Raw genomic sequence first — 18,707 nt, forward strand, 5'->3', positions numbered from 1 at the left:
CTCTCTCCCTCTCTCCCTCTCTCCCTCTGTCCCTCTCCCTCTCTCCCTCTCCCCACCTCTCTCTCCCTTCTCTCTCTCTCCCCTTCTCTCTCTCTGGCTTTCCTTTGAAGCCCATTTTTGCCTTTAACTCACAGTGATCCTCCTGCCTCAGCTTCCCACACAAGTTGGGATTATGGCCTTGCATCATTATATTCTCTTGATACAGGACCTTTTACATAGTCTAGAGAGGCCTTAAACTCAGGATCATTGTTCCTTCTCTGAGATCTCTCAGATAAAATATAGCTACAAGATTAACATTGTTAGTGGCCAACTTTGCTTGTCTGAAAAAGAAGCTGGAGGAATAAGAAGATGAGAGAGCTTGTGGATCCCAACCCACAGGAAATTACAACTACTATCGATTTCCTGTTAGCATCACTTATGGGAAGACAGGTCAACTTGGACGAAATTTCTATCATTTGTAGTGAGCATATTGTCTTACAACTACTCAGATCTTGGCAAGATCCCTGAAAAAGGCAGACAGCAGCGTAAGTATCCATAATGCAAACAGACCAGAGAAAGCACAGATGAAGATAACAATGCTTTTCGACGGTAGGCATGGTGGTACCCACCTTCCATCAACCCAGCACTGGGGAGACGGAAGCAGGAGGAGCTCTCTGAGTTTGAGTCCAACCTATAATGAATTCCAGGCCAGCCAGGGCTGAATAGTGAGAGCCTATCTTTAAAAAAAAATGCAAAGCAAAGCAAAGCAAACAAATGAAAAGAAAACATATTTTCCAAAACTTGATAGATTAATGAGACCAAACACTCATAACACTATAGAGACTGACATATAAGACCAAGTAAGAAAGTAGTTTAAGGAAAAGCAATCTAGACTCCATGTATGCTCCAATCACAAACAAAAATGATATTTTTTTCACAGAAAGATTGACAGCATGCAAAATCACCAACAAAGTTTCAGTGATTTCTTGGAAGTAAAAATTATGCAGACCACATTTTAATAAATGCTGAATACAAGAGCAAAGGAATACGTAAGACATTAATAATAAAGGTATGACATAAAATTAATTTATAAGAAATTATAAGTTCTGTTTATAAAAGAATTGAGAACCCTTGTTACACACCTTGTAGACAATAAGCAAGTGAGGGAATTGTAGCAAACCTTTTAAAATACAAGGGAACAGGAGCACGTGGAGGAAAACACAGTTTTAAATATATTTGTTAGAAAACAAAAAAGACACAAAAGAAGTATTTAAGAAATTAAAGAACAATATGAACTATAAGAAGGAGAAACTATAGCAGACTAGTAAATTAATTAGAAAAAGTACTTTGAAATAGTAAAATAGCATGGACTTGAAGAGTCAAAAACCAAAAAATACAAACAAATGAGACAGTAAATTAATATGGACTTGAAAAGTAAAAACAAACAAACAAAATCTCAACAACAACAGCAACAACACCCTGGATTTTTTTAAAGAGAAAATATAACAGAAAAACTCTGGGTAAATCTGATGGGGCAAAGGGGCCATCCAGGTACCTTAGAAATGTAAGCTAAACATGGGATATGGTGCTCAAGGGTCTAGGATAAATTTCAAAGTCTAGATTTTCGTAGTTTGTCCATTTGTGGGGCGGGGGAGAGCACAGAAACGGTTGTGGGGCAGCCAAATGAGGCTGAATGTCTGTGCGTACAATGTATGCGTGCTGAGGGAGGCAGAAGAGGATGCTGAGGAGCCTCCAACATTCTCTGCCTTATACTCTAGAGAGAGGCTCTTGCACAGAACCTGGGCCTCAGCATTTCTTAAATGCTAGTCAGCAAAACCCCTGCAGCTCTCCTGTCTCCACTTCCCCAAAACAGCCATGTTCAGACGGGCTCTGAGGATCCAAATGTGAGGTAAGCGATCTTACCCAGCCAGCCGTCTCCAAGCCTGACAACAGTAGCCATATAATAAAAGATTGTCCTAAAATAATTTTAAAAATTGAAAAGGCCAATTAACAAAAAAAGATTTGACAGTAGAGGTAACAGTCTACAGGGCTCCTTTGGCTAGTTACAAAGACTTTCAAGTAACAGAGGATCTAAATGTTTTAAATTTCTGAGCACAAAATCTGTGGACACTCCCTGAAACCATTCTTAGGTAGCTAAGCTATCCCTGGCAAAGATAAACGAACACTCATGTGTTAATAGGACGCAGGGGGTTGGAAAGCATATGCTTAGCACACTTGAAACCCTGGTTTTGATGCCTAGCACTAAATAATCAGATGCAGACATCTGAGATAAAACATTAGCAAGTCACATAAAGCTACTACAGTGATGACTAAGATGAACTTAGAGGGAAAGCTCAGTCCATTTTGTAACTCGAGAAAAGATTCTCTCCAATAATAGATTAAAGAAAAAAAAAAAAAGATCACACTACCACCTGGACCTGTTCACACAGTGGCGAAGCTCCTTGGCTCTGGCTACCCTGACTTTCAGCTCCATCTCTGTACCTGTTCATGGTATGCCTATTAAGTAACCTTGGACAAACCGCTTAATTTAAATCATATTTTTTGTGTAATAATTATGTTTCTATGGAAATTAAGTGATACCGTCGAAATAAAAATTTAAATCCCACTCATCTGTTTTGTTTGTGCCTCTTTTTTCATTTTTCCTTAACTACAAGAGCTAGTGGGAGCTCCCTAGACACCCTGAGTGAGCCTCAGCGAACTCTAAGGACATCTGCCTTCTCTCTCCATGCTTTACCTAGCCCACCCGTTACACTGGTTAGATCCCCGATTTTACAATACGTGATTCTATGGAAAGCATACAGGAAGAACAAGCAGTGGACAGTGAGGCTACTGTTAGAGCACTCCTGGGGGTAAGGGTGGTCCTCAAATGGAGCTCCGGTTTCCTGAAGGGTGGGAGAGTACAAGGAGAGGAAGAAAGCATGGCTCGGCATAATGCAAGCTGCAACCAGGAATGAATCATTAAATTATCCTACCTGTGACATTGAGCGTTACCACCTCACTGTGCTTGGTACCCCAGCCGTTGTCAGCCTCACAAGAGTAGTTCCCAGAATGCCCTGCAGTCAGAGAGAGCTTAAAGGATGCGTTTCCTCCAAAAGGTGCCGAGGTGTTAGCCAAAGTGATATTTTCATGATAAAACCAGTAGAGAACCGGAGGAGATGCTCTCTTGTCTTCACAGTGAAGCTCTGCCACGTCTCCGATGAAGGGCAAGACCCCAGGAACACTGATGGAGAGGAGCGGGTTCAACACTGGAACTGAGAGCACAGCAGAGTATCAGAGGGAGTGCTGGGAAAACTTCTTGAGTTTTTCACCTAAACTCTCCCACTCCAGCCCCATGCATTCTTTCCTAAAGTCTCCTGCTTGATCTAACCATCCAGGGAGGCTCCAGCAGAGTGGTAACACACTGTGGGAGATTTCTGGAGAGCATGCCTCTGGTTACCCCACACTATCTGCCTTGCGTTTCATCTCTGTGCCCTCTTTCAGCTCTGGTGTGGCTGTTGCCACTTTGACACCCACCGACCAAACAAAAAGTGTGCTGTGTTCAGACAGTTTCCCAGTCTCTTCCTGCCTTCCTTGTACCTTGCCATCACTTCAGACATTTTCTCCAGCTGGGAGTCGTTGCCTCCGACTGGGGAATGCTACTCACCTTTCACGGTGATGTTCACGATTGCGCTCTGGATCAGGCCATAGTTGTTGTCTGCTGTGCAGTAGTACCCCCCAGATTGGCTTTCCCTGATAGTAGGGATCTCCAGCTCCACTCTCTGGGAACGCTGACTTTTCTTCCCTACACTTTCCTTAGTGTCCTGCCTATGCCAGGAGAAAGTGATTAGCCCGGTGCCTTTAGCCACAGAACAAGCAAGGACCAGGGGCTCCCCTTCAACGACCAGTGGCTCCCCTTCAACTCCCCAGCCCCTTGAAGGCTGGATCTCCATGGTGACTTGAGATACAGGGATGCCTGTGTGAACAGAAGATAATTGTTAAAGACCAGGTAGGGTTCAGTATCACCTTCTGGGAATTATGGCAGGTAGATATTTGGAGTTGAGAGTTCACCCTGTTTGCCTGAGTGTTTTTCATGGGAATGGCACATACTGAGGGGCATTGCACAGGACCGCTCTGCAATCCGATGCTCAGTAACAATCCTTTTTTTCTCTCTCTCTCTCTCTAAGATTTATTTATTTATTTTATGTATATGAGTACACACTGTAGCTGTACAGATAGTTGTGAGCCTTCATCTAGTTGTTAGGAATTGAATTTAGGACCTCTGATTGCTCTGGTCAACCCCTCTTGCTCCAGTCGGCCCCGCTCACTATGGCCCAAAGGTTTACTTATCATTATAAATAAGTACATTGTAGCCGTCTTCGGATACACCAGAAGAGGGCATCAGATCTCATTACAGGTGGTTGTGAGCCACCATGTGGTTTCTGGGATTTGAACTCAGGACCTCTGGAAGAATAGTCAGTGCTCTTACCCACTGAGCCATCTCACCAGCCCCCTCAGTAACAATCCTATTCTCCACTTCCTGTGCTTTTTCCTACCTACACTCATGACCACAGCCCTCGGGGTTCTTGACTTCCTTGTGAACCTGAGGCAATAGGAGAGAGGCTAAAATCTCATTTTAAAAAAAGTGGGGGGGGGGAGTTTTCTGGCCAGAGTAACAATTACATTCTGCCATTTAATAACACAGATTCTGAGTAAGTCAGTATCTCCAATCCTCTGTTTTTCTCAATAGCATTTGGATAATCATAGAAACCTCACGGAGTTCTCATGAAGTTTGGCTGAGACACATACACAAAGCAGTCTTGCACCAGCAATGTTCAGCAATGTCAGCTAGTGATGCTGGTTGCTGGCTGGGAAGTGCTATAAAGTGTTTAAAGTGTGTGTACAGGGCCAGAGTAACCACGTTATTTAAACTTCAGGCCTCTCTGCTGGGTTTCCTTAGGCAAGTTTCTAATAGCTCTTTGCTTTGGGTTTCCTCGTCTGTAAAATGGGGAGAGTAACATGACCCACTTCACAGACACTACACATAAAACTATTTCACAGACCACTGTGAGGACAAAATGTTCAGCTGCTCTGAGGAACGTCTTGCACGTGGCAGATCCTCCTGTCCTCTCTTTTGCAGATATTTGTAAAAGTGAGTGAGAGAGAGAGAGAGAGAGAGAGAGAGAGAGAGAGAGAGAGAGAGAGCAGAGCATCACAATGACTTTAGCTGAGCTCTGCAATATAGTAATTCTTTTTATGAGTTAAAAATTGTTACTGTCATTTCAGATATTATTATTTGTGCCTTCATTGTATCACCTCCTATCTGGGGGTGGGGAGGTCTCTCCTCAGAGACAAAGGCTGGACTTCATTGACCTTTTGGTATTCTGAGTAAAGTTACTATTGTCTCTTTTCTGAAAGGTAGGGCAAAGTCATTGGAAATTATACCCCTACAGAAACATACAAAAGTCCCGGAGAGCCATGATGTCTTCCACCCTCGGGGGATAAGGAGGAGCCTGCAGTCTGGCTGGCACCCTTGCTATCCCTGCCTGACTCAGCCCCATCATTCCAACCCATGGATGCTCACTCTTCACATCTATGTAGGACCGGTGACTCTGCTTTGAGACACTGCGAGAGGCAGTCATTGCTTCACACCAGTAATTTCCCGAGTCTTCCTTCGATATTGCCGAGATGGTAAATTTTGATGAGGTCCAGCCCGATTGCAAAGTGTGGCCATCTTTGAAGAAAGAATAGCGTAGCTGGGTCGTTGCCCTATCTGAAGGGAGCCAGGTGTTGCAGGACAGGGTCACTGAAGTCCCCTCTATGGGCTGCAGGGGGCTGGCTGTCAGCCCAGGTGTTGGAAACAGCTCTGGAAGGAAGACAGAATTAGAAGAGACCACCCATTAGTAGTAGACTATACACTTCTCCAGAAGTGCCTACAGAGCAAGACACACATACCCATACTTCAGGACAGACAGCCTACTACCATTTATCTACCCTAGCTTAGTGTTGTATGCCCTCTAGACTGGCTCTCTACCCAGGCACTCTCTTTCCTAGACACAGCCACATGAAGAATAGTCCCCTACCTTGGACGTTAAGCCACTTAGATCCTGTTTCTTCTGTTGTGTCTATAAATAGGAAAAATTTCCTATCTGCCTTACAGGAATAGTAGCCACTGTCACCGCGTCTTGCATTCCTAATGGTGTAGCTTGAAGCACTGCTGTAAGTTTCTATGTGATATCCATCCTTGAAGTACTTCAGTCTCTTTATGTCATCATTATTTTTCCCTGTGCAGCTTATAACTACTTGGTCTCCTTCATAAGAACGGTGTGGTATGCTGATGCTCAGCCAGTCTGAAAGGAAGCAAAGGTGCAGACAGTGACAATGTGGATCCTGCCTCAATGCTCCTGGGGAGACAGAGCCTCTACATGTGTCTATAAGCAGATGATCCACAGCTGCCTGGAGCCCTACCAGCTTTGTTAACTTTCTGGCTCAGCGGAGTGAGCTTCACTGGATTTTTTTTTTCAGACATGCATTTTGTATGCATGTTAATAGATTGTATGTGACTTTCCCCAATTTCAAACTAACCATGGATTTAAAATGAGTCCACTAGCTCATTGAGATAGCACAGGTGTGGAATTACAGCTATTCATGAAGTTAAGGCAGGTAGATCACAGATTCAAAGCTACAGATGAAGTTTAGGGCTAGCTTGGGTGACTTAGCAAGACTATGACTCACAATAAGCAGTAAACAGGGCCAGACAGACAGCTTAGTGGTGGGGTACTTACTGAGCACATGCAAGACCCTGGACTTGAGTCTCAGCACTCCTCTTCCCTCTACTAGAAGATTCCACTGGCACCTTCTTATACCTATCGGTGTGGCCTCAGATCCCCCATGGCAACCATGATTAACCCCCTCTGCTTGTCTCATGCTTTGGAAACCTTGTAGAGTAACATGATAAACTCAAAGTCCTTCCCTTGTGTGTCATTATCTCTTGATAAAACCAGTGGGGTCACAGAGGCACAAGCTCTGGAATCTACATTTTCAGTCTCTTACTACAAACTCTTTCAGACAAATCATTGTCATGCCTGGCCCTGTAGGGTCCCTGCAAGGAAGAAGTCCTCTACTTACTCTAGGGGCCATTGCTTCCCCTAGAGGACAGTGGTTATTCAGGGGCTAATGGATAGCTCAGATGTTTTGGATCTGCCACAGCAGGAGAAAACACAGAAGAGCAGAAAGGATCCTGTAAACCTCTCTGAAGACAGAGGAGCTCACCAGCATGCTGCTCTGGCAGTCTGCCCCCCAGCCTCCATCTTCCTACAGAAAGATTTCAGTCTGCAAAGAGCTAGAAATTCAGCTTCAAATGCCAGGTTGGAGATGCACTAGGGAGGCAGCGTGGCAAATGTCTGTTGTTCTGATAAAAAGGCCAGACTCTGTTCTGAACATGGCCCTTCATCAGAGAGCACCACTCCCATTTAGAGTGAAATAAGACGCTGCCCAGTGTGAGGGAAGATACAGTACAAAAGCCATGGTTAGTACCTGCCCAGCTTGTCCTTCTGACTCCCAAGGGCCTGTCTCAGGAGGAAAGAGTTAAGGCGCTAAGACCCTAGAGTGACACCTATAAGGTGTAGATGAGGAACAGTGAGCACTTCCTAAAGCCTATGTCACTCCAAAGCCCGTCTCATGAAGATGATCATCTCCGATGAATTTCCATCCTTCCTTTATTTTTTTGAAGATGCTGGGAACTGAACTTGGGTCCCCACACATTCTGCTCAGGCCAGCTCAATTCACCTTCTCATCCTCCAAGATGTTGGGTTTATGTATGTATTTCTCATTGTTCACATATATCCATGTACACCTTTATATCTATACCATGTTTGAGCTGCTCATTCAGATGGTTTCAGTAGGACAAAGTGTCCAGTCAAGCTCAAAGGTACCTTCTGATTGGCTTTGAAAGATAATGGGAATAGAGATAGACGGCAGGGTGCAAAGGTTGATAAAAGAAGTGGTGAGGGCCAAATTGAGAATGATGGAAGGGCTAGGAGACAGAGAAACATGGTAGCAGTTTTCCCTGAGACTGAAGTAAGGATGTAACTGCAAGACACTTGGGTTAGTGATCTTCATTTCTGAGATTTTACTTGGAGCTGTATTTCCTCAACATGGCCACAGTTATGCATCTATAAACTTTTTACCACAATTTCTGAAGGCTCACTGGATCCCATGAGGTTGCTCTAGAGACCTCCCCAACCAAGTAATTTAAAAACATTCTTGTTTAAAATTACAAAGCTGGGCACACAAGTATCATCTCCTCTCCACATTGTAGAATGAATGTGTTCTCAAAGGCTTAAGCAAGGAAGAAAGTATAATTTCCCAGGCTGCCATGAAACTAAGTGTTTTCTTAATTTCATTATATTAAAATTCCAATAAGAAAAGGAAAGCGCATGAGGCATTGGATTGTTTCTGTCCCAATGGGGACCTAAGGGTGTTCTTGCCTTCTGCAGAGCACCTCTGCCACAAATGTATTCTCAATTGCCGCTTGCGATGGGCATGAGAATCTTTGCCCCCATTGACCACACAGATGCCTTTCCCTGTCCTGTCTGCCAGGTCAGCAGCAAAGGGGAAATAATTCATTGCCTTGAGAATCAGGACGTGGTCTTCTTCTTATCCAGCAATAGCTGGCAAAACAGAGGTTGTGGTATACCCTGTCCCTGCTGACCAAGGGTGAAGAGTGAGGTGCCCCAATCCTGCCGCTCTCTTCACCCTAACTCTGACTCGGATTCCTACTGCTACCTTCTGCTAAGATGCTTTGCTAGGCAGAACCTCCTATGCCCAAGAGAGTCAGGTTCTGGAGATGTAAAGGAACAAAGAGAAGACTTGCTCACCGGACTGGACTCCGACAGGAGCTGCAAGGGAACAAAGGCAGAGAGATTACACAGGACCCAGGGCTTCACACTTTTTTACAGGTTCTGGCCCTCCTAGGACTCCCAAGCACTTCCCTCTCTTTTCCTTTTGCTTCTCCCCCCTCCCCTTCCCTTTCATCTTCCCTCCTTCAGTTCCTCTATCTTTTTCCTCCATCTTTTCTTCATCCTTCCTTCTCTCACTCACAAACAACATTACTACAGAACCCAGGATTCATTTCTATAATTCCAAGCATGTTATAGCTGGTTCTTTTCCATTTCTAGGAGTTTGTCTTTTGCAAGCAGAATTTCAAGAGTTTCAAGTCACCTACCATTTAAATGTTTTTTTTTGAAATTAAAATAAAATTAAATCATTTTCTCCTTTCCTCCTCCCCAACTCTTTCTCAAATTTATGGCTTCTAATTCTCTCTCTCTCTCTCTCTCTCTCTCTCTCTCTCTCTCTCTCTCTCTCTCTCCATATATGTATATGTATATACACACATATACATCTCTATATAATACAACCTGCTCAATCCATATAATGTTTCTTGTATATATATGATTTCAGGGCCGACCACTTGGTATTGGAAAACCAGTTTGGGGGCTCTACCTTGAAACTGTCCAGATTATTTTGCTTAAGAGAAATTACCTACACAGGGCAACCTAAGTGCCAGGAATGGGCCTGCTTATCTTTCATTGAGGTTAGTTCTCTTCCTTTCTGCCTTCTAGACCTACTGCTGTGTATGGGGCAGTGTAGATATGCCCCTATGATATCAACTATTATCAGCCAGGTTTGAAGGCTATGTAGTGTCTAAATGTATGGAGATATGAACTCAGCCAAAAATGGTGGAGCCTGAAGTAGAGTCTGGGTCTTGGGTGTAAGATTTATTGGGCTGTGCATGTGTTCACTCTAACAGAAACCACCTTTGAAGCTCTTTTAATGAAAATTTACTGTTTTTCCAGAGATCAAACAGAAATAATAAAGACAAATCACCAGCCTTTAGTAAGAACACACACACAGCCTTTTCCTTTTCCTGGGAACCCTGCTTTTCTCAGTTCCCATTTGCATTATACCTGCTAATATTGGATCAGAAGGAGAAACCTAGTGCTACCCCTAACCCCCAACAGGGAGATATAGGTTCAGGAAGAGTGTCTAGGGCTGACCAAGCAGAGGGAGTCTCACCCTGGCACCACCCCAGGCCTTTTGAACATCTTACCTACCGAAGACCAGAAGCAGCAAGCACAGAGGCATGAGACGAGAGGCAAGTAGCTCCCTTTGAGACAGTTGCAGCTCAAGTCCTTAGGGCAGATGGACCATGGATCTGGGATAGAACACTGTGGTTCAGCAGGGATCTGAAATAGGAAAAAAAGGAAGTGGCAAAGTTGTCTGTCAATCAGTCCATACCCCAACCCAATGGGTGCTGCAAAAGCAAACGTCCTTCCTCTTTACAGACTTGCTTAGATATTTGCTCGCTGGTGCGACAGGCTTCTTCCTGCGTAGGACGCCTTCCTTTTATAGATAAGCTTTCTACTGCACTTGCCTTTCCAGAGAATGCTGAGTTTGGGGCCCACTGAAATTCAAATCAGGTGCTTGGTAGTTTTCAAATTTTAAATCTCCTCTTAGTTGTCAAGAGACAGTCCCTACTAAGCAGCACCGTTGCCAGAGCTGGACTGACTCCTCTCCAGAGGTCAGTCCAGACTAGGAGGTAGAAAAGTGACAACTTGTAAGAAGTGGTGACAGGTTTAACAAGTTATCGTTGGGTGGCATGCATGCTCTTGGCACCCAGAAGGTGCATTTCCTGCTCAAAACTTCCTGTTCGGGAGATGATTGGTCAGATTCAAGTAGGAATGAAAAAGCAGGATGGACACAGTATGGCTACTGGAGGGTTTCTCTATGAACTGTAATAGAGTGGTCTGAAGGGCCTCGACTCACATAGGAAAGATTCTTCTTCCACTCTGAATAACGTGGAAGGACATAGGTGCTGGGAGGCGGGTGTTGCATAACTAGCTGTGCTGGTTGGTTTGTGTCAACTGAAACAAACAACAGTTGTCTGGGAAGGGGGACTCTAGACTGAGAAAATGCTTCTACGAGAGATGCCCATAGGCAAAGAAGTAGTGCATTGTCTTGATTAATGATTGGTGTGGGTGGGCTGAGATCACAGGGAGTTGTACCACACTCCTGGGCAGGGAGTACTGGACTGTATAAGAAAACAGGTTGAGTAAGCCATGGGGAACAAGTAATATTCCACCATGGCTTCTGCTTAAGTTCCTGAGTCTAGGTTCCTGCCCTGACTTCATGACGAACTTACCTGAAACTATAAGCTGAAATAAACTCTTTCCTTCCCAGATTGCTTTTGGTCATTGGGTTTTTTGATAGCAATATAAACTCTAATGAAGACACGAATACACCATACACACAACTGGATGGGTGGTTGCAGGGATTTTGAGATCAGCCTAAACTGGAGTTCCCCAATGGCACCCTACAACTCTCTCCACAATTTGAGTAAAACTCACATGTGTTGCTTCACTGTCTTGGTGTGGAGAAGACTGCTGGAAGAATGGGCAGTATCATTTGAAGTAGAAACTTGAGGGCTTTCTGGAAAGCCAGTTGTGTTAGACAGTGATTGTTGAGACAGACACATAAAGCAGTGGTTTTCTAAAGTGGATGCAGGTGGAAAGATGTTTCATGAAGACAGACTCATAAGAAAACTTCACTAAAGCAGACACAGGGGAAAAGATGTTCTGTTAAAGTAAACACATACGAAGACATATGATAAAGGACTTCTTGCTAACAATACACATATATTGGCTCACCTTATATTGTGTAGTTGAGCTCCATTTGTTAGGACTCTATAGGAAAAAAAAATGCACCAAAAATACCTTTTGATGACATGTTGCGGCTTCGTGCCACTATTTTTGGAATCAGGCAGATAGACAAAATGATGTCAACTGATCCAGACTCAAGCAAAGTTTTGTAGAGACAGACTCACATACTGAGACAAGACATGCAGTAAGGTAAGACCCATGGAGGATACGTGATGTTTAGAGGAATTAAAATAGACCACGAGAGCAGCTTGCTTATAGAACTAACTGTACAACACCTTTTGGTCTCATGTCTTCGCTGGTCTTCACTTTTGCTGAGCAAAAAACTTCTCCTAGCGCCCCAGTTGCTCCTGACCCTGCTGAATTGTGCTGTGCCTATTTGGCTGAGACCTGGATATCTGTTCGGTCTTACCATTGCTGCTGATTCGTGTTTGCTATGTCAACTATAAAACTGGACTGTTGGCATATTTGTAAAACATTTGCGAGTAGATTAACCTGCTGCTGCTGACCTATAAACTAAACTACTGATTTGCTAACAACACAGATGACATTTACTCGAAAAAACAATTCCTAATCAAGTCTGCTTTTCCCATATCCTCTCTTTTCCACTGCCTGTGGTGGGTGGTAGACTGAAAGAGAGGTTAAAACATTTAAAAACCATTATTAAAAATAGTCTTTAAAAGATTTAAAAGTTACAATCATTAAAGTAATGGTGATTTTCTCTATGTTGAATGATATTTAGAGCTTCAGGGAGCAGATTCAATGAATGTAAAAATGGCCCCTCTCGGGACACCAGAAACTATAATTGGAAAAAAAGTTCCTCTGGCAATTCTAGGGGTACAGATTTCTTCCTGTGTTCATCTTCCAATGGTGCATCTTTTATGCTGGAATCCTATACCCTACCAAACCTGATCCATGGACACTGTCATAAAAAGATTTGAAAAAATAGAATGGCTCTAGCACAGGCTCTGAAGGCAAGCCTAAATCGTGTGACATGCCTGGACAGTAGGTGACAGCCACATTGAGGAACTTTTGGTCCTGTATTAGGTCTGGCCTCTGGCTTAAGTGCATGTCGAGAGACTCGGGGTTCAGCTATAGACACAAAAGCATCCTATTTATAATAATAATCCAATCTTGCACTATTCCAAGGCACCCTTGCATAGGTAGGAGCTCTGTCTTTCTCTAGGACTAACAATGACCAGGAAAACACAAGAACAAGTGCAAAGGCTATGCTTTCAACTCTAGAGATGGAAGGCACGTGGAGATTATCAGGAAAGTTGAAGTCATTTTGAAATAGTTGGTGTCCAAGCACCATTCTCAAGAACAGAGATACTCATGGCTCCAAACTGACATCTGTTTGACATTTGTGCGTCTGCTATCAGGGAGGGGAAATGGAAATGTCAGCAAGTTGTTCCTGCCTGGAACAAAACCCCTAAGGTCTGAACAGAAAAAGAACAATTCTGCCTGTCTCTATCTCTCTGTCTCTCACTGTCTCTGTCTCTCCCTCCTCCCTCTTTCCTGAGCCCCACCTCTCAAATATAACCCAGGACCTGGAAGATACAATCAATTCTACATACAGTCCTGAGGTAATTCTCCGACCTGCCAAAATAAAAATAAAACACAGTCAGCTCGAGCAGGACAGACACTTCTCCCTACCAGGTTTGTCCGGACTGCAGGCAGATACAGACATTAAGATTCCAGGAAATGAACTCAGGAAATATGTGGGTAAAGTGTTAGTTGCACAAGCGTGAGTTCAGAGCTCTAGCACCCACTTAAAATGCTGGGTGTGTCAGTGTGTGTCTTTAATCCCACTGTTGGGTGGAGTGGATCTCCAGAGTTTGCTGGCCAGCTAGTCTAATCAATCGAAGAGCTCCAGTTTCAGTGAAAGATCCAATAATAATAATAATAATAATAATAATAATAATAATAATAATGTGAAGAGTAAGAAAGATATCTGATGTCAAGCTGTGACTTACACACACACACACACACACACACACACACACACACGTGCATGTGCTCCAGGAAGCACAGTACTATGTATTACAAAAGGTTACAATAACTTGACATGTCCTTTGCCATTAGAGTCTGACGGGGCTCTATAATAAGGCCTAAGTTTGGGCCTTTAAGAATTAAGTAATAGGGCTGGAGAGATGGCTCAGTGGGTAAGAGAACCCAATTGCTCTTCTGAAGGTCTTGAGTTCAAATCCCAGCAACCACATGGTGGCTCACAACCATCCTTAATGAGATCTGACTCCCTCTTCTGGAATGTCTGAAGACAGCTACAGTGTACTTACATATAATAAAAATAAAATACATTAAAAAAAGAATTAAATAATAAGCTGGGCAGTGGTGGCACACACCTTTAACCCCAGCACTTGGGAGGCAGAGGCAGGCAGATCTCTGAGTTTGAGGTCAGCCTGGTCTACAGAGTGAGTTCCAGAACAGCCAGGGCTACACGGAAAACCTCTGTCTCGAAAAACCAACAAATAAATAAAATTAAGAATTAAGTAATTAGGTTCTCTTAGCCTCCAGTTTCATTTCTGACTTTGGAGCCCTGTGAAGAGATTTTCAAAGTAAAGAAAGTGGTCAGCCCATAAAGAGCAGACTCTGAACCCCAAGTGAGAGTCAGATGTCTGGGCAGATACAACTTTTAAAATTGATAATTCACTCTGCACAGAGGATAGGTGTCTGCCCGGCCTGGGAGGGCTTTGCCTGAGCATCTGCGGGAGACATCTTGGCTCCCGGACTCCACCGAGACTAGTCTGCACAGGTGAGAGTGTGGACTACAGAAGCTAACAGCTTCTGGGACAGGTCCTGTTTCTGGCCTTCATCTTCTGCCAGGAGGCAAGTCTGAACGCCAGATATCTGTGCACCTTCCCTGAAAGAGGAGAGCTTACCTGCAGAGAGTGCTCAGACCACTGAAACTCAGGACAGAGCTAGTCTCCCCGGTCTGCTGATAGAGGTTAACAGAATCACGGGAGGAACAAGCTCTAACCAGAGACAACTATAACAACTGACTCCAGAGTTTACCAGATGGTGAAAGGCAGATGTAACAATCTTACTAACAGAAACCAAGACCACTCACCATCATCAGAACTCAGCACTCCCACCTCAGCCAGTCCAGGGCACCCCAACACACCCGAAAACCTAGACCCGGATTTAAAGGCATATCTCATGATGATGAAGAAGACATCAAGACCGTCTTTAATAACTCATTTAAAGAAATACAGGAGAACACTACTAAAGAGTTACAAGTCCTTAAAGAAAAACAGGAAAACACATCCAAACAGATGATGGAAAAGAACAAAACCATACTAGACCTAAAAAGGGAAGTAGACACAATAAAGAAAACCCAAAGTGAGGCAACACTGGAGATAGAAACCCTAGGAAAGAAATCTGGAACCATAGATGCGAGCATCAGCAACAGAATACAAGAGATGGAAGAGGGAATCTCAGGTGCAGAAGACTCCATAGAGAACATCGGCACAACAATCAAAGAAAATACAAAATGCAAAAAGATCCTAACTCAAAATATCCAGGAAATCCAGGACACAAAGAGAAGACCAAACCTACGGATAATAGGAGTAGATGAGAATGAAGATTTTCAACTCAAAGGGCCAGCAAATATCTTGAACAAAATTATAGAAGAAAACTTCCCAAACCTAAAGAAAGAGATGCCCATGAACATACAAGAAGCCTACAGAACTCCAAATAGAAAAAGGAAATTCTAGGACCAGAAAAGAAATTCTGTGGAGTGGGTGGGTGGGGGAGTGGGTGGGGGACTTTTGGGATAGCATTGGAAATGTAAATGAAATAAATACCTAATAAAAAAGAATTAAAAAATAAAATTGATAATTTTATACATACATACAATGTGTTCTGATCAAACCCAAGCTCCCCTTTCCCTGCACTCCAGTTCTTCCCCTATACTCTATACCCTACCATTTATTCTCTCAAAACTTGCTGTGCTCGCTTTTATTTTTAACCCACTGAGTTCACTCAGTGCTGTGTATGTGTGTGTATTTGTAGGACCTCGGGTCCACATCCTTGAAGAAAACAGACTCTTCCTCTTCCAATGTCCGCTAATGGCCAATAGCTCCTCCACTGCAGGTGGGACCTCATGACCACCTCCCTGTGCCATGCATGCATTTTATCTGGTGTGATTTGTGCATGCTGTCACAACCATTGTGAGTTCATATGTACAACCACCCTATTGTGTTCAGAAAACACTGCTCTTATAGTCTGTCCTACCTCTTCTGAGATGATTCCTGAGCCTCGGGAAGAAGATATGTGGTGTAGACGTCCCACTTAGGGCTGAGCACTCCACGGTCTCTTGTTTTCTGCATTCTGACCAGTTGTAGGTTCATTGTTATCTACTATTAAAAGAAACTTCTCTGATGAGGCGTAAGAGATGTGCCGATCTACAGGTATAATGGTAAGTCTTTGAGGGTTGGTTTAATGCTATTTCATCAATGAGATAATATTTATAGATACGCCTTTAGGGTCCCTGACTTATCTAACCACATATGTGGATACATTTTTTGCTTTGGGATTCACAACTGTTCACACGGAGTGTGCACCAAGTACTGTATTCCATGGTTCTAAGAGACTTGTCTCAATATCAGAAACATAAAGAAAAGGTGGACAAACTAGTCACCTCAGTTGTCTGGAACTAATACGGTGTCTTGTAAACTTTCTTTTGCATTCATGTATCCTAGACTCAGTCCTGAAGAAAAGAACCTTGAAGGCTGAAGTATTCAGAGACAACCTGAGAAAGGCTGTCACTCTCTTAGCCCGAGAACATGGGCATGCACCGTGCAGTAAGACACACGTTTGGAAACAATAATTATGCTGCTTTAGCGTGGTTTAACACCACAAGGAAAAATGGCGGCCTATGCCCACAGGAGAAGTTGACAGGGACAACTAGATCTCCTAATGATGGGCCAATGGCTGCCCACTCTCTCTTAGAGTGCTGTTGTCAGAGAAGCTTCCTGACTCATTAAGTGAAGGCTATGTGAGGTGTCTGGGGTTCTACCCCCGCCCAATAGTGATGAAGTGGCCTCTCTCCCCCTTCTGTTTCTTCTATTGCACAGTGACTTAGTTCAGTGGCCATTTATAAAAATTCATAATACAAAATTACAACTCTAACCAGTTTTCGTGGGTGGCTTTATAGCATTGAACACACTGATACAGTCCTCACCATTATCCATCCAGAGCTTTTGCTCTTCCCTAAATCAAACACTACCCATTAAACACTAGCTTTCTACCTCTCTTCCTCCTAGCCCCATAAACCACCACTAAGGGAGATGTTCACACACATGGAATCACACAGTGTTTGGTTTGTGCGTGTGGCGGCTTTATGTCACTTATCATAATACCTTGAGAATTTATCTGTATTGGAGGAAGTGTCGCAATTCTCTTTCTTCCTAAGGCTGAATAATGTTCTGCTGTGTGTAGGTATACATGTATGTGCCATGTTTTATCCATCCATGTGTTGCTAAATACTTTGGTTGCTTCTAATGAGAACAACAGATACCAAGAACAATGGCGATGACCTATAATGCTGTGGGTTTATGGGGCCCCAGTGGCTAGCAGCTGCAAAGGAGGCAACTCATTCCTGGCACGTGACTTTTGGTAGGGATAGGGTATCCCTACACAATCTCCTACAGTGGAGTTATAAGGTAACTCCATTTAAACTACTTTTGTATGTATATATTTTAGAAAGCTACTGAGAACCTATCTCAAAGACCCTAGGGAAGAACTTACTATTATTTTGCTAAGTGGACATAATATTAAACTGATTTCTAATGACTTATCACCATGCCCATAGGCCAGTCCATCTTTTAACCCTCATCTGAGAAGTTTCTTTTAGCAGTAGATGATCAACACACAAACTCACAACCAGTCAATGTACAGAGAGTAAGAGACTGAGAAGTGTTTAGTTCTGATGTATATCTCTCTATCTCTATATCATCTATCTATCTCACACCCTTCCTTCTGAGGGTTAGGGGACAGAAAGAATATAAAAGCCAGAGGTGGCAGATGACTATGGTGAGATAGGGTTTCCTGGACACAGCAGAACAGTTACACCTGTGAACTCATAGTAGCTGTAACAAAATATGCCAGACTTGTGCAAGCCAATCAGACAAAAAAATGAGCATGGATAGGGCAGGTGCGCAAAAAGTCCCACCCCTAGCTGAGGGGCACTGCCAATTGATAGCCTCTGTGAGAGGAAGAGTTAATTTTATTTAAAGGCGTGATTATTGGTAGGTTATCCATACTCCAGGAGATGACCACATATCTGGACTTGATGGGCTTAAGAAGAAGGAGAAGGAGGAGGAAGAGGAGGAGGGGAAGGGGGAGGGGGTGGAGGAGGAGGGAGAGGAAGCAGAGGAGGAGGAGAGGAGGGGAGAAGGAGGGAGACATGAAACTGGGTGGGTAGGGAGATGAGAGAGGATCTGAGAGAAGGAGTGGGTATGGGCAAAGCAGAGTGTAGGAAATCTTGAAGAATTAATAAAAGTACTTTTATAGTTGGGTTCTCTTTTGTCTTTACACAATTGAGCTCTCTGAATATTTTGAATATTAGTGCAAATGATGTATTTGGTGAATATTTTCCCTGTCCTTTGAATCTTCTTTCACCTGCTGAATTGCACATTTGATACACAGAACTTTAAATTTTTTATATAAATTTATTTTTCTTTCATTGTCTATGCTTTTGGTGTCAGAGGCAAGAAATTGATGTAAAACATAATGTCATTAGCATTTTTCTTATGTTTTCTAAATATTTAATAGCTCTAGAACTTTTATTGAAGTTTTTAAAGTATCTTGAGCTAATATTTGTATGAGATATAAGACTTTTTCTTTGTGCATGTGTATATCCAGCTTTCTAGCACCATTTTAAAATGCTTTTTTTAAAAATATTTTTTTATTAGGTATTTTCCTCATTTACATTTCCAATGCTATCCCAAAAGTCCCCCATACCCTCCCCCCCCCAACTCCCCTACCCACCCA

At 43.2% G+C, this 18,707-nt stretch overlaps 1 protein-coding gene across 1 annotated transcript in view; it reads right to left on the bottom strand.

Moving 5' to 3' along the window:
* LOC110291585 (Fc receptor-like protein 2) overlaps window positions 1-10,263 on the bottom strand; it is a 13,328-nt gene extending 3,065 nt beyond the window's left edge. Inside the window, exons 1-6 of the mRNA XM_021158802.2 lie at window positions 10,092-10,263; window positions 8,856-8,876; window positions 6,060-6,326; window positions 5,561-5,842; window positions 3,644-3,952; window positions 2,973-3,251 (exon numbers count right to left, since the gene is read on the bottom strand). Of these exons, the coding sequence (XP_021014461.1) occupies window positions 2,973-3,251; window positions 3,644-3,952; window positions 5,561-5,842; window positions 6,060-6,326; window positions 8,856-8,876; window positions 10,092-10,122 (1,189 nt within the window). The 5' untranslated portion in view covers window positions 10,123-10,263. The remainder of the gene's footprint in view (window positions 1-2,972; window positions 3,252-3,643; window positions 3,953-5,560; window positions 5,843-6,059; window positions 6,327-8,855; window positions 8,877-10,091) is intronic.
* Window positions 10,264-18,707: the final 8,444 nt, after the last annotated feature.

Source organism: Mus caroli, chromosome 3 (genome assembly GCF_900094665.2).
Source record: "Mus caroli chromosome 3, CAROLI_EIJ_v1.1, whole genome shotgun sequence".
In the NCBI taxonomy this organism is placed as follows: domain Eukaryota; kingdom Metazoa; phylum Chordata; class Mammalia; order Rodentia; family Muridae; genus Mus; species Mus caroli.